A 17,041-nucleotide genomic window follows, 5' to 3' on the forward strand; every position below is an offset into this window, starting at 1 on the left:
AGCGAGATATCTCTATGTGCCAAATCTATGAAGAAGCCACGCTGAGGCACAGGATCCACAGATTGGGGTGGAAGGTTCGTCCCTCATTCTGAAACAGGAGGCAAGGAGTGACCAGTAGAGTCATTGGTGGACAAAATGCCAGTTGCAGTGGTTTGCGTGACACAGGTGAGGGTGATCAGAATAATAATGTTCCCTTTTTATCTTGAACAAGACCTTCGGTAATAGAGGGAATGGGGGAAAAAGGTGTAAAGTAGGCCCTTGACTCAAGGAAGGAGAGTGTCTCCCAAGAAGCGTCGTCCAATTCCTGCCCTGGAGCAGTACAGTGGACATTTCTTGTTCTGATCAGTAATAAATTTATTACTGGTGTCCCTCATTGTCAGACTATGTCGTGTACAATAGCCAACTATCTCCCATTCATGTGGGAATTTGTGGCTGAGATAGTCAGCCACTGTTTTGTATATTCCTGGTAGGTAGGCTGCTGATATTAAGATGCTGTGGGAGATGCACTTATTCTCTGTGCATAGAACCTATGGAACGAGACCTTGCACCTCCCTGTCGGTTTATATAGTACATGCAGGCCATGTTGTCTGTCATGACCTTTGTATGCTTGTCCTTAATCAGTGGGAGAAAGCGAGCATACGTGTTTCTGACTGCTCGGAACTTGAGCAGGTTGATATGGAGACATGTCTCCACAAGAGACCATATGTCCTGTATTTTGTGACCACTGAGATGCACGCCCCATCCTCTAAGGGATGAATCGCTAATCAGGAGTAGAGATGGGGAGGATTGAATAAACGGGATTCTTGTAAAGATGTCTATCAGGTTCTTCCACCAGTTATGGGATAGTTTGACCCTGGTGGGCACTGATATAAGTTTATTTATGTTGTCTCTGTTTGGCTTGTAAACTGAACTGAATCATGCTTGAAGGCATCTCGTTCATAGTCTGACATGAGCAATAACCGATGTGTCTGTGGCCATGTGTCCCAGAAGCTGGAGGCAATGCTTGGCTGAAATTTGGGGCCTGGATTGCACTGTTTCTATCAAAGAAGAGAGATTGACAAATCTGTGATGTGGGAGTACCACCTTTGCCTGAATGGAGTCTTGGTCGGCTCCTATGAAATCTAGGATCTGCACTGGTATTACAGGTCAATTTTTGTTTGTTTATCTGTAGACCCAGATTCAGAAACAGGTTGCATGTGACCTGAGTGACCCGTTGGACCTCTGTGTAGGACCGTGCCCTGAGAAGGCAATCATCCAGGTAAGGATAAAACATTATGCCCTGAGAGCGTAAGTGGGCTGCTACTATCGAGAGGACCTTGGGGTCCAATGAGAAGCCAAAAGTGTGTGGTCCTGGCCCAGTGTGAGTCTGAGGTAACGCCTGTGACTTGGTATGAAAGAAATGTGGAATTATGCATCTTGAAGGTTGAGGACCGAGAACCAATCTCCTTCTAATGCTGGGATGATCGTTGATTGAATTTTTGTGCTTTGACATATCTATTGAGCACTCAGAGGTCCAATATGGGTCCCCAACCTCTCTTTCTCTTTGGTACCAGAAAGTTCTACTGCAAAATCGAAACCAACACCTGCACCTGCAGCCTGTCAGCATAAATGCATTGTTTGTGAGTATAATTGCACAAATAAGGGAAGCAATAAATCAACCCTCAGTACTGCTCTAGTTCACCTTTGTTTGTGGTTATTTCTTGGCTGGCCCAAGAATGGGTAACAAGATGTACCAGCATAGGCTCTATAGCTCCTACACTGAAGAGATGGCTTAGCTCTTGATGTAGTTAGACTCTTGTGAGAAGGGTCCCTGAAGAGGGACAGGGAAGGGAGAAGTGGATAGCATATGTATTCTAGATTATTTCCAACACCATCATTTGTTGCAGATTATCTGTTCCCAGGTGCTGCAGAACAGGGTAAAACAGTCTCCGAAAAGAGGAGTGGGGTTTTCCAGGGTAAGATAGCAAGAAGAGTATTCTACAGGTGCCTCGACCAACACATAAAACTGTGGCTTCAAAGTTGAGGGCTAAAACTAAGTCAGTTGTGGTCCTGATTGCTTTTGCTTGGGGAACTTAGATTTCTCTCTCTGTGGCTCATAAGAGCTCTGTGATGAGTATTGAGATGTGTACTGTGATGACTGGGGTTTAAACTGCAGCTGAGGGCTGTATTTTCTCTTGTAGGCCGGCATGTATATCCCTAGGGATTGAAGAGTCACCCAAGAATCCTTCAACATGTGATGGGATGCATCTGTCTTTTTGGCGAACAGCTTCTTTCCCTCAAATGGAAGGTCCTCCACCATGCTTTGGATCTCTTTACGGAAGCTGTACAAAGGCAGCCATGAAGCCCTTCTCATAACCATGGCCGTGGAAATTGAACATGCAGCCATGTCTGCTGAATCTAATGTAGACTGGAGAGATGTTTTCACGACCAGCTGTCCCTTGTTAATTGTGGCCATAAATTGGTCTTTGTGGGAGTCCAAGAGCTGATCAATAAAGGAACCTAGTTTCACATAGTTCTGGTAGTCATATGTGGCTGACAAGGCCTGGTAATTTGCTTCCTGGAACTGAAGAGTGGCTGATGAATGTGTTTTTCTACCAAACAGGTCCATATGTTTCCCATCTTGGTAATACGGGGTGGGTTTAAACTGGCATTGACAGCCCCTCCAATTAACTACATCCACAATGAGGGAATTTGGAGGTAGGTGGGAAAATAAAAATTTGGTGCCCTTCACCGGCACATAATGCTTTTTGTCCACCTGTTTGCATGTTGGCAGGATGGATGCTGGGGTCTGCCATATAACTCTGGCAGGATCCAGAAGTGCCACTCTGGCAGAGATGGAAGAGTGTAGAATGTGCACCAGTTTGCGGTGAAGCTCTGCCACTTCATACAGCTGTATTTGCAGGGCTTCTGCCACCCTCTGAGTAAAGTCCTGGAATGATTTAAAGTCATCCACCATGGATGGCGGAGAGGGCATCACCACCTCATCAGGCGAGGATGATGAAAGACAAGTTGAAGGGTGTCTTCCTTTTCTGCCTCAGCTTCAACTTCCTCCACCAGTTGTTCAGGAGGTTCCAACCCCTTTGACGCTGCAGCTGGAGGAGGATGGTATGCTACGCTAGGGGCCTGGGAGACTTGTTGTCTCTTGGCCCCACCTGGGATCTCAATATGGCCATTGAGGGTGGGGGGCTGGCAGCTGATACAATGGCTGTCCAAAACATGGAGTGTGAGGGTCAGGCGAGTGGTATGCCTGGTGTCCATGATGAAATTGGGACTCATAGGGCGGGTAGGACAAGAGAGAGAGAGTGCCCTCAGCCCTGACTCTTGCACCCCCCACATCCCCACCCTGAGTACCAAATGGGAGCTCCAGCACCTCCCCCACACACACATTCCCACCTGCAACCCTCCCACCAAATGGGAGCTGCCCAGGTAAGCGCTCCACACCCAAACCTCCTGCCCCAACCCTGAGCCCCCTCCCTCATTCTAGCTCCTGGCCAGACCCTACACCCCAACCCCCAGCCTGCTCCTTCACCCCCAGCCCTCTGCTCAGAGCACTTCCACCTTCAGCTCAGTGCAGAGAGAGAGGAAGAGAATGGCCAGAACCAGGGAGGAGGCAGGTACTCACTGTATGTGGGCAGGGCTGGGACCCCAGACCGGCAGCTGGCTGAGCAAGTCCGGCAGCTGGGATCCCGGCTGACAGGAGCCGGTGGATGGAACCCATGAGCGACAGCGGGCTGAGCCACTCAGCCCACTGACGGTCTGGGGTTCTGGCTACCGGCCCCTTGCCAGCCGGGGTCCTGGCTGCAGGCCCCGCTCAGCAGCCTCACCTCAGCAGTGGGCTGAGTGGGCTGGCGGCGTAAGATCAACATTTTAATTTAATTTTAAATGAAGCTTCTTAAACATTTTGAAAACCTTGTTTCTTTTACAATACAACAATAGTTTAGTTATATAATATATAGATTTATAGAGAGAGACACCTTCTAAAAAACATTAAAATGTAATACCGGCACGTGAAACCTTAAATTAAAGTGACTAAATGAAGACTCGGCACATCACTTCTGAAAGGTTGCCAACCCCTGATTTAGGTGAAGCACAACCTTTTCTAAGGAAGGAAAAAAATGCATCACCAAGACAGAATGGTGCATTTGATATTCTGATTTTAAGCTGAAAAGCACCTTGGAGGAAAACTATAGATCATAGATCATAACTCTGAAGCACCAGTGGAGACATGCAGACAAAATATCCCTGCCATTTTATTTTTGTACAGTAACATTTATTGTACCCCACGTTAGGAAAAATTTAGTACACTTAGTTCACTATAAGTTTAATAATTGTATTCATAACTTCTTAATCAAAAAGGTTGGCTGCCAACAGCTGCTACCATTAGGGTCCCTGGGCCGGAACCTGGAGTAGAGGGCGGGCCTGGGTTCCCCTCAACCCACCACTACAGAAACACCTCCTGGGATGGGAAAACAGGCCCCTGTCAGAACAGGAGGCTAAACTGCTTTTGCATGAGGCCAACTGCATGTAGGAGCAATAAAGACTGTGGGAATTCTCTCACCAACCTCCATTGCTGGCTTATGATGAAAAGGGCTCAGTAGACTGTACCCCTGGCCCTAGAGACTATGTGGAGGGTTGCAGTGAGCCTCTGAACCTAGCATGAAGCGCAGGACCCACGGGGACAAGGTTGGAGTTCTGCCACAATATGTAAAGAATATTGCTCAGGTACTACATGAACCAAAAACTGTAGGATGATTTTAAAACTAAGCTTTCCAGGTGCAGTACTTAATTCTCAGTGAGAAAAGTCTAACATGTTTGAAGAAATTTGATTTGGTAATAAAGTTATGGTTTCAAAAAGTACGTACTATGCACACAGTATGATTTTCCATTACATTTTTAACACTACACCCAGGTGCACTGGGAATATCTGGGAGTGCCACACATGAAAAGAACCACTGCAGCACCATATAATGCTTCATGCCTGTATGTGATGTTATCTGCATCAGATCCAGATTGAAATTTAAGCTGTTTTTAAGGCAGAATTTTAACAAGTTCAGTATTTTTACAAGTATTGAAATAAGTTCCCCTGGGCACTAGTTCATAAAAGTTTACTTCTAAAATTATTAGAAAATACAGTAAAACATGAGGTACAGATAAACTGCAACTAGTGCAGTTTAACTAAATTATGGAATGTAAACTACTGTTCATTTTTTAGACGATGCATACATTCCTTAAAAATGCCTGTAAAAGATCTGAGAAATGAGATACAGCAAATCAATTTTAATATTAGTAGCATCCCAGCGGACCAAAATCATGATGAATTCTCAGTCATTTAAAAGTATTTTCTATCTATCCAGCATGTCAGTAAGAATCACTATAGCATCTGTCAGCTTTTTCCCCTGCAAGTATCTACAATACGAGAAGGGTTCAATTCTGTAACAGCAGCAACTTTAGTCATGTCACAACAGCACGTCAGTTACTAATCCTACAGAACTGTGGATTTATCAAGAGCCTCTAGACTTTTTTTTTTTGGCTGCAACTGTTGCCAGTATGATTAGTATTGCAGGACTCCAAGAACAAGATTTTAAAACAGAATTAATACTACACATGGTCCCATCAGTTAAGGCCCTATGAAACTTTCCATTGGCTTCAATGGCTAGATGATAAAAATTCACTCCAAAATGAAAGTGACAAATTCTCAGTTGGTGAGAAATTTCCACAAAAATAAAGTGCTCTCCCACAAAATACTGATAGACATGCAGAAACACAAACACCTCTGATATTAAGATTTTTTTTGTTCTCCTATATAACAAAACTGATTAAATTTAAAATTAAATTAAAGATTAAAGATTAAAATTAAGATTAAAATCAGATTTTGTATTTAAATACATTTTCTCAAATAAACTATTTAAAATTAAATTTGAAGTTATATTAAGGCCTCAAGTTACTAGAATCTATTAAAATCGTTTAAATAAAGTATGCTGTATCAATGAGACTTCCTCAAATTTTAATGAGTTAAAGGGTGCTGCTTTTTAAAAATTATATACAGAATCAGAGGGAAAACATTCTTTTCTGAGGTCAACTCAAGTTTATAAATACGACACAATGTCAGGTACCTCATTAAGTATCTGAGGGTACATCACTACCCGCCGGATCAGCGGGCAGTGATCGATCGGGGATCGACTTATCACGTCTTGTCTAGACGCAATAAATCAATCCCCGAATCGACACCTGTACTCCACCTCAGCAGGAGGAGTAAACGGAGTCAACGGGGGAGCCACCGTGGTCGACTTGCCACCATGAGGATGGCCAGGTAAGTCGAACTAAGATACTTCGACTTCAGCTACGCAAATAGCGTAGCTGAAGTTGTGTATCTTAGTTCGAACCCCCTCCCTAGCATAGCCCAGGCCTAAGTCAGATGGGTTTGCAGCTAGGTTTGATTTTTTAAAATGGCTTCTTGTTAAACACAAGTACCTTTTAACATGTGCTGAATACATAAGAAAAAATAAATTTAATCAAAATACATTTTGCATTTAAAACTGATTAAAGAAATATTAACAATAGTTGATGAATTGACTGTTTCTGGTAGTCATGGGAAGGATTTTCAAGGGTCTTTATGTACTTAAAGATGAAGATAGGTTTCTAGTTTGAGTCCTTCTCCCCCCTCCCCCAAAAAGCACCTAAACAGATTAGGTAGCTATCTGCATTTTCAGGTGCCTAAATATCTTTAAAAATCTGACCCAGTTTCCTTCAAATTTTTAGAATTAGTAGTTCTCATCCTCTTCCACCTCTTTTTTTTTTATTGGAAAAGTAAGCTTTCCAGCTTTTCCAACTCCCATTCAGTTTCTCAACTTTGAATGAACTAATCCAAATGAAGAAAATGTCCTGTCTACCTGCTGCCTAAACTAAAACCAAAGAGCTTTTCTGCACAACAGAATCTGAAACCAACTATATTTGGACAAATATAAATATCAGCATTTGCTCCATTGTAAAGAATGTAAATAACTTAGGTTTGGGCTACACTGGTGGGGGCGGTTTATGAACTAAAATACGCAACTTCAGCTATGCTATTAGCATAACTCAAGTCAAAGTACTTTAGTTCGACTTACCTGGCCATCCTCACTGTGGCAAGTCGACCATGGCGGCTCCCCCATCGACTCCGCTTACTCCTCCCGCCGAGGTGGAATACAGGCGTCGATTCAGGGATTGATTTATCGCGTCTAGATGAGACGCAATAAATCGATCCCTGATAGATCGATCACTACCCTCCAATACGGCGAGTAGTGAAGACGTACCCTTATTCTATATAGCTCATGTATTCACTGACCTTTAACATTCTATGACAGAATCAAAAGTGAAATGAATTAAATTGCATTTTCACATATTTAAGCTTCATCTTTAGGGGCAGAGATACCACTGAATAATTTGTTTGTTCTCCTTTTCTTAAGAACACCTGGAGAACCCCCTTGGCTATTACAGTATAATAACTGGCTATTAGTTAGTGTCGATTCATCATCTTTTGAAGCTTTATGCAGATTAAGGGGTGAGCACACAGCATTCTCTCTAGGCAGAAACGGAGAATGATGTACAGTTGATATTCAACATATGTTGCTTAGTGAGGAGGGAAACCGCTCCTGGGTATGGAGAAGTTGGTGATAGGTGATAATTTTGTTGAATACAGCACCTCATCCTCTAAGTGTTCTGTAGAATTTTCCAGTCAAAACTTTCGGGCTCTATTGTGTGACGGAGAACAATGGTTCTGCACAATCTTTCATATAATGGGACTAAAGATTCTCACATGGGCCAGAGGCCTGATGGAGACACAACATTTTAAAAAAATGAAAGTGTTGCTTGTAATATAAGTCTTCAGAATGTAGACTGATTATTGGTCATTGTGATCTTTCATAATCCTCCTCCATCTCATCTATCACAAGAAATCAGAAATCCAATCTTAATATTTTTGCTTCTAATGATCATTTCTCTCTCCCCGCTCCCGTCCTTTCCTATATGGTCTGTGAAAATCTTCATCCTCTTCAGCACTTCAAGATTCTGTTCCTAGATTCAATGTCATTAATATGATATCAGCAATAACATTAAGGAGGAACTGTCAGGGTTCTCCTTTCATCTCCCACTCTTCCCTACAGACATACAAGTCAAACTGATAGAGCACTATCAGGATCTCCTGGATGTATATCTCCTTAAAAGGTGTGGATGAGGAAGCAGCTCTCTTCCACTTCATGCCCCAGTGCACTAAGCCTCCTCAGCATCTGAACAAGAGCAGACCAGCTGACAGTTTTCGAAGAGGCTGCAAACTTTGTTAGTGCAAACAGCTACATTTGTAAACTACCAGCTGAACCACTTGGCGATCAAAGGAGATTATGGACTCGGGTTAATTGTTTTATATTTCAAGAACTATAATCTTCAGGTCACGTGTTGTCACAGTGAAAAATATTCTGTATTAGAAGGAAATGCTTTCTAAAAACTAAAAGGTAATTCATTGCCAAAGAACTTGGTTATAGGGGACCTGCAAAGAAACAAAATAGCAGGGAAGAAGACTTTTGTCCTTGTTTCATTACTGGGTATTAAGGAGGCCTGGAATGTTTGTCAACTTTTTCTTTTTTTTTTTTGCATTTTGAGTTCAGGCCTTCAGGGTGGGTCAGACCATGATACTCCATCTAGTATTTTCCCCCATTTTATTAATAGAGAGACTCAGGCCTTGTTCTAAAAATCTCTGTACAAATAAACAAATCTGCTTTCACATTCCAGTGATAAGAATTTATCCTACATGTTTCAGTTTATAATCTCCATTGGTTATCACTCTTAGCTGCTCTTGCTTGGTTACCATAATCAGTGCATTTCTACATGCACAAATGTTCATATTTTTCAGTGCTCAAGCTAGGTAGGGAAAGAGGAAGCTTTTAAACTTGAAAGATTGTTTTAAATTACCAAATATAAGTTTCCTCATCACAAGCATTCTAATGACCCACCATCCAAAAATCCTTCTCTTCTGCCCATTAGTGCTTCAGTGAGGCTGGGTTTAGTTATCCATTTTCTTGTCTTCATACAATGCACATTTATATGCCAGAAGATTAACAATGTATAGCCACAATACACAAAAACAGCTAGCAGGGAGAATGAATACTCCAATGTTTATAAAAACTTTTAAAAAAATTATAGCTGTACTTCAGTCACTGATAAAGTGCAAAGTCATTAACACTTAACATGTCTGATAAGAGATTCAAATCAGCGGCAGCATGTGCAGATACGGTGTATGTTGTTGAAAATATGCTCAACTCTTCCCCCAGAAAGCACACCCGTAACTCTTTAGGTATTCTAAAATAGACATGCTTGGCTGGATTCCTTTGAAATTTGATGTGCCTCAAGAGGATGCACGGTAGGGTAGATGACCCAAATTTGGGGTATTTTGAGTTAGGGGTTGCAGAGATACATGCCCCCCATAGCCATTTTTCAAAAAGTTTCCAGGTGGGGTTTTTTGCCCAGAGCTTGAGATCAAACTGTTGATGTGATGTGGGTCAAAACTGTCTCAATCTGTGGACTTTTACCCAAGGCAGTGTATGGCACCCACTAAAACTTTGGGGGACCCAAACTAAACAGTATTTATAAAAATACTCACTTTTTACAGTGCAAATATGCCAATAAAAAAAAGCTAGAGGATTTCCATTCCTGCCATTTGATATGGTTTAAACCTCAACTCTTACATGCTCTAAAATCTGATCAGTTAATTGGATTGCTTCAGTATTTGGTGTGACACATAGGGGAACGGGATAGCATTAGTGATCCAGATTTGGGGACATATGACCAAGGAGTTCCCAAGTTACTGAGTACCCTCTCCCAAAAAAACCCATACAAAAAAGTTTCCTTCTGCTGCCTTGTACTGTTAGACTGAGAGGTTCTAATGGCTGGGTATATCAGAGACCTCATTAAGACTGATGTGAACTCACCCTTCAGTTAACATAACTAAGATTGTGAGTCTGCCAGGAAGGTCATGGATTCTATGACTTTCCGTGACCTCTGTAGCGGCTAGTGCTGGCTCAGGGGCTGCCCGAGCCGGGCAGCCCCCGGGCAAGCAGCAGCAGTTTGGGTGTGTGGGAGGGGGTTGGGGAGTGCAGGGAGGCGCTTACCTCAGGGTGGGGGGCTCCCCAGCTCCCACTGGCATGATCCCCCTTGCGGTGGAGGGGTGAAGAGAGGTCTCCATGCCATGCACTGCCCATGGAAAACTGCCCCTGCAGCTCCTATTGGCTGCGATTCCTGGCCAATAGGAGCTGTGGCAGCCGGTGGTTGTGGCAGGAGCAGCATAGGCTGAGCCCCTGCCATGGCCCCTGCAGCCTTGGAGCTGCAGGGACATGGAGCTGGGTAGGAAGCCCCTGCCAGCCCCACCAACCTTCCCCCCTCAGCACGAGCAGGGGTCCCAGGCTGCACGCCACAGCTCCCTCCCTCCCCACCCCCTGGACCAGGCACCCGCCCAGAGCACCCAGAGTCCCCCTGCCCAAGTTTTGGTCATAGCAGGTATTTTTAGTAAAAGTCATGGACAGGTCACGGGCCCATGAATTTTTGTTTACGGCCCATGACCGGTCCATAAGAATGGCCACACGGGGTCAGACCAAAGATCTATCTATCCCAGTATCCTGTCTTCTGACAGTGGCTGGTGCCCTAGAGGGAATGAACAGAACAGGTAACCATCAAGTGATCCATCCCCTGTAGCTCATTCCCAGCTTCTGGCAAACAGAGGCTAGGGACACCATTCCTGCCCATCCTGGCTAATAGCCATTGATGAACCTATCCTCCATGAATTTATGGACTTTTTTTAACCCTGTTAAGAGTCCTGGCCTTCACAACATCCTCTGGCAAAAAGTTCTACAGGTTGACTGTGTGTTGTGTGAAATACTTCCTTTTGTTTGTTTTAAACCTGCTGCCTATTAATTTTATTTGGTGACTGTCAAGGTTCCTCCCCCACTCTGAACTCTAGGGTACAGATGTGGGGACCTGCATGAAAAACCTCCTAGCTTATCTTTACCAGCTTAGGTCAAAACTTCCCCAAGGTACAAAATATTCCACCCTTTGTCCTTGGATTGGCCGCTACCACCACCAAACTAATACTGGTTACTGGGGAAGAGCTGTTTGGATGCGTCTTTCCCCCCAAAACACTTCCCAAAACCTTGCACCCCACTTCCTGGACAAGGTTTGGTAAAAAGCCTCACCAATTTGCCTAGGTGACTACAGACCCAGACCCTTGGATCTTAAGAACAATGAACAATCCTCCCAACACTTGCACCCCCCCCCCCTTTTCTGGGAAATGTTGGATAAAAAGCCTCACCAATTTGCATAGGTGACCACAGGCCCAAACCCTTGGATCTGAGAACAATGAAAAAGCATTCAGTTTTCTTACAAGAAGACTTTTAATAAAAATAGAAGTAAATAGAAATAAAGAAATCCCCCCTGTAAAATCAGGATGGTAGATACTTTACAGGGTAATTAGATTCAAAAACATAGAGAACCCCTCTAGGTAAAACCTTAAGTTACAAAAAAGATACACAGACAGAAATAGTTATTCTATTCAGCACAGTTCTTTTCTCAGCCATTTAAAGAAATCATAATTTAACACGTACCTAGCTAGATTACTTACTAAAAGTTCTAAGACTCCATTCCTGGTCTATCCCCGACAAAGACAGAATGTAGACAGACACACAGACCCTTTGTTTCTCTCCCTCCTCCCAGCTTTTGAAAGTATCTTGTCTCCTCATTGGTCATTTTGGTCAGGTGCCAGTGAGGTTACCTTTAGCTTCTTAACCCTTTACAGGTGAGAGGAGCTTTCCCCTGGCCAGGAGGGATTTCAAAGGGGTTTACCCTTCCCTTTATATTTATGACAGTGACCCTTAGTTCTTGTTATGAGTAGTAAATAACACTTCCTTATTTACTTTCGCCACACCGGTCATGATTTTTTAGACCTCTGTCATATGCCCCCCTTAGTCGTCTTTTTTCCAAGCTTAAAAGTCCCAGTCTTATGAATCTCTCCTCATATGACAGACACTCCATACCCCTAATAATTTTTGTTGTCCTTTTCTGAACTTTTCCCAATTCCATCATATATTTTTTGAGATGGAGCGACCACATCTGCACGCAGTATTCAAGAGGTGGGCGTACCATGGATTTATATAGAGTCAACATGATATTTTCTCTCTTATTATCTATCCCTTTCTTAATTATTCCCAGCATTCTGTTTTAGCTTTTTTGACTGCCGCTGCACATTGAGCGGATGTTTTCAGAGAACTATCCATAATGATGCCAAGATCTCTTTCTTGAGTGGTAGCAGCTAATTTAGACCCCATCATTTTATATGTATAGTTGGGATTATGCTTTCCAATGTGCATTACTTTGCATTTATCACCATTGAATTTCATCTGCCATTTTGTTGCCCAGTCACCCAGTTTTGAGAGATCCTTTTGTACCTCTTTGCAGTCTGCCTGGGACTTAACAATCTTGAGTAGTTTTGAATCATCTGCAAATTTTGCCACCTCGTGCAAATTTTGCCACCTCATGCAAATTTTGCTGTGGTCACTGTTTACCCTTTTCCAGATCATTTATGAATACGCTGAATGGGACTTGATCCAGAACAGACTGCTGGGGCACACTGCTTTTTACCTTGCTCCATTCTGAAAACTGACCATTTATTCCTACCCTTGTTTTCCTATCTTTTAACCAATTACCAATCCATGAGAGGACCTTCTCTCTTATCCCATTACTGCTTACTTTGCTTAAGACCCTTTGGTGAGGGACCTTGTTAAAGGCTTTCTGAAAATCTAAATGCACTATCTCCACTGGATCCCCCTTGTCCACATGCTTGTTGACCCCTTAAAGAATTCTAGTAGATTGGTGAGGCATGATTTCCCTTTACAAAAAACATGTTGACTGTTACCTAACAAATCATGTTCATCTATGTGCAGGGCAACCTTAACCATCCATTTCCTAATTTTCAGAAGTTTGAGTTTTGCTCAATTCGCCGTTCTGCAGGAGAACATACACCAAACAACTTTGTCATTGTTACTGAAGTGTTTTCCCATTGAACATACAAATAAAATCAGAAAAGCATTTAACATCCTTTAAGTGCTACATATAAAACATATAAAATCTAAACGGAAGCGGAAGAGTAGTTTTCCCTCCCCTTATTGCTTGTTGCTACTTGACTTCTAGTTGTGTCAATTAATGTGGTCTTCTCAGTGTTACCTTCCTCCCTACCTCCTAAGTCAGTGGTTCTCAAACTTTTGTACTGGTGACCCTTTCAAATAACAAGCCTCTGAGTGCGACCGCCTCCCTTATAAATTAAAAACACTTTTATATATTTAACACCATTATAAATGCTGGATGCAAAGTGGGGTTTGGGGTGGAGGCTGACCGCTCACGATCCCCCATGTAATAACCTCGCGACCCTTTGAGGGGTCCCAACCCCAGTTTGAGAACCCCTGCCCTAAGTCTTCCTTCTGTTTGCAAGGGAGAAGAGACTCTGAACATGGAATCTTAGCAAAACTCTTTCCAACACACGTATCACCGATAATAAAAATTTTACAGTAGGAACTTTGTTGATTCATGAAGCAGAAGAATCCATCCCACTCTTCCCTAGCCTTAGTGGGTCTGCCGAGCTAACAGCTGTAAAAAGTAAGTAGCAAAACCCTGAATCAGCAGGCCTGACTCAACGCGCAGGGCCTGTTTAGGGAGATATTTTTACTCTGATAGCTCAGAACCATATTTTAAACCCAATTGACCTGTCATTGCAGTTTCGATCCAGACAGCCTTCTAAAACTTCCCACAACAGGATGTCTGCAGCTGCATTCCGTTACCTCAGAATACAGTGCTGGTACTCAAGTTTCGTCATTTTTGAAAGAACCTCACAAATTGAGATTCTTATATTTATTATACTTAGAACTGCTCCTCTCTCTAATCATTAGAAACCTTAAATGTACCCACTGTACACATACCTTCAAGCTTAATTCTCTCTGCACAGTCACCTGCTTAATTTGTCACACCGAGGTCACCTAAGTGCAAAGCTGACGATCACAGAGTATATGCAACTTTCTACTCAGCTTAATAGTGTCATGGACCATTGATTCAGACTGGTGCCTCTTGTTCCCATTATCCCGCCAAACTGCCTGTTCAGATAAGTTGTACTGGCTGGCTTGGTACCGCTGGGTGTTCAAAAACTGTGTGCTGGATCTGTGTGCGATTATCTATTGTGCATAATTACAGGAAGTTGATATTTTGTTGTGACCGCATAATTGAAGTATTTTGTCTAGCTGAACTCCCACTGTTCTTAGGTTTGCCTCTACTATTACCACTCAAAATGCTGGTAAGAGGGACTTTCCCTGGTAAAGTGCTTCTCTTATCATTTACGAGCCACATGATTTCAAGCACTGAATCCTGAATTCTTATGCATTAACTACCTGCAGCTCTGACGGACAAAGACAGAAGCAACTCATATAGTATCCTCACAAATGGAAATGCAATTGTGTGCGATATGAAGACAGAAAAAAAATCACTCCGTAAGAAAAAAGTAATGACAAACAACTATGCATCTAGCTAGATGTAGGGAGCATCAAGGAGATGATACAAGTAGGTATGGTCTCATTTAACATCCACATTATTAAACAGCCTTTAATTCAGATACTAAATCAAGCCTCCTGTTCTTTCTAGCACCTCAACACCAGGAAAACCTCTTAATATATGCAAGATTCTATTCTTACTGACCTTAAATATTATGCATGCACACACTGCTGCACAATAGGAGACAGAACAGAGCAGGGGCCCTGGGAAGAGTGGACTAGAGCAGGGGTTCACACCTCTTCCATCCCAAAACCTATGCAGGAAAATTGGAGAGGGACCCATCTCCTCCTGCTTTCTAGTCTGTCTCTGGAGCTGATAAAGAGTCAACAGTTAACTTGTTCACCCCCCCCCCCAAAAAAAGTCACCTGCCAATATTACTGTTTAAACCAGGGGTTCTCAAACTTGATCTCAGGGGGTCACAAGGTTATTACATGGGGGGAGGGGGGTTTGCAAGCTGTCAGCCTCCACCTCAAACCCCGCTTTGCCTCCAGCATTTATAATGGTGTTAAACATACACACAAGTGTTTTCATTTATAAGGGGGGGGTCGCTCTCAGAGGCTTGCTATGTGAAAGGGGTCACCAGTACAAAAAGTTTGAAAACCACTGATTTAAACTGTTATTTAGAAATTAAGTGTCTAACCACCTAATCTTTGGCCCTGTTCACTGGATTTAATAGATAAATACAATGAACCAGGATTCATTTCTACTTGATTTTTTTTTTAAGTTAGGTGAACATCTCTTCATTTTATATGCTATACTGTATTAACTCCTTGACTAACTTATTTTCTACTGATGAGCAAGTGTAACTCAGACAGAGTAAACAAAATTTTGAAGAGAATAATTCTTAGTTTGAATTTGGGGGAGGAGTGAAGAAGGGGAGAGAAATCAGGGTTCTGATGGGAACTCAGGTTGCAACCTCAATTATGTAGTGGATACTGCACATCTCCATAATGCAAAATAATATTAGAGAACAAATTGTTTTCTGTTTTGTTTCTAGCCATTTTGTACAGAGACACTTAGGGCATGTACAAGTTATTCTAACAGAGTTAAAGGCACAAAGATACTAACTGATGTGGACACAAGATATTCATTAACATTACCAACCTGCCCTTCATTTCCCTAATTAATAATACATACAACTTGTTCACAGAAGATATGGCATAGAAGCAAGATCTAGAAACGCTCCTGAAACTGCTAACAAAATACTGTGGCAGCTAAGCAGTCATAAGAGTTGACCCATGAATTTAAGAACATAAATTAAATTGACTAATTTTATTTTTAAAAGCATATTAAAATTGAATGAGTATATTTATGTAGTCTCATTACTCTACTATACTTGTTGTACAGTATGAATGTCTTCCCATTATAATAAGGTGGCAGAAATTTTAAACTATAATAAAAGGTACAAAAGTTAGTGCTATTCTAGGACCAAAAGTTTAAAAAAAAATTAATTTGAGTTAAGGTTGAAAACAAGTCAGAATATTGAGGGAAAAATACCTTAGAAAAGTAATGCATTTGTTATTTATTTATGTACTTTTAAAAATAAATAACTCAGGAAACCAAGAAGTTCCAAAAAAGTTAGACTTTAAGAAGTCATTTGGAAGTACACAGGTAATGTCAAAGAACTTTGCCCATTTTTTTTGGTAAAAGGAGCGTAATCTTAGGCACCCAGTCCATATTTAGGCAAAGTGGATTGAGTTTCAAGAGTGCTAAATACTCAGCAGTTTCCCACTGAAGCACTTTCCTCTTAAATGTTCCCTTTGTCCAAACCCAAATTGTATTATAAATCACACCAAGAACATTAACAAGATAGAAGTGTTCCACAAGTGATGAGAGTTTTTCCTTAAAATAAAAAAAGACTATTGTCAATCTCAGAATAAATTATGGGCCACTATTTTTGTAACATTAGCTTCCAAAAAATGTGATGATACAAATATTTTCTGAAGCATATTAATATATACTTGCTTTTTTTTTTTAAAAACTTTCTTTCCTTTTTTAAAAACTATAAAAAGTTGCATTGGAAATACATTAGGGCAATGCAATTTCACAGAAGTCAATGTTATACGACTGGGAAAAACTTCTCTTTTGCAAACTTTTTTTTATTATAGCAAAAAGTTACAACTTACTCCTCTGATATGGTTTCATGATTTGTAAAGCTGAAGTTGGATAAGGGTTCTTCAATTTTGGGATTCTGGAGAACATTTAAGGCTGAAGTGGTCTTAGATGCAACAACTGCTCTTTTCTCATCTTTTTCAAGTGCTTTTCTCTTTCCGCCATTTTGAAAATATTCTCGGCATACACTAAAAAAGAAAATATCCAAAGTAATATTTCAGCAGACCAGTGGTAATGAGGGTTAGCAATACTTATAACTATAGGTACCTTGAGTTTACATGTTATCTAAAACTTGCAGGTACATTAATTATTATTATTA

The 17,041-nt window shown here is 41.7% G+C and overlaps 1 protein-coding gene and 1 long non-coding RNA gene across 2 annotated transcripts in view; one reads left to right on the top strand and one right to left on the bottom strand.

Annotated features, from left to right (window-relative positions):
- Positions 1 to 17,041, bottom strand: part of SAMTOR (S-adenosylmethionine sensor upstream of mTORC1) — a 63,675-nt gene that overhangs the window by 19,346 nt on the left and 27,288 nt on the right. The window contains exon 3 of the mRNA XM_084647773.1: positions 16,737 to 16,910. Within this exon, the coding sequence (XP_084503899.1) occupies positions 16,737 to 16,910 (174 nt within the window). The remainder of the gene's footprint in view (positions 1 to 16,736; positions 16,911 to 17,041) is intronic.
- LOC311530927 lies at positions 2 to 2,957 on the top strand. The gene is made up of 4 exons (XR_014714117.1): positions 2 to 165; positions 1,172 to 1,258; positions 1,554 to 1,619; positions 2,181 to 2,957. It is a non-coding gene; the product is annotated as an uncharacterized lncRNA (long non-coding RNA).

This window comes from Lepidochelys olivacea (genome assembly GCF_965140295.1).
Source record: "Lepidochelys olivacea isolate rLepOli2 genome assembly, chromosome: 1".
NCBI lineage: Eukaryota > Metazoa > Chordata > Testudines > Cheloniidae > Lepidochelys > Lepidochelys olivacea.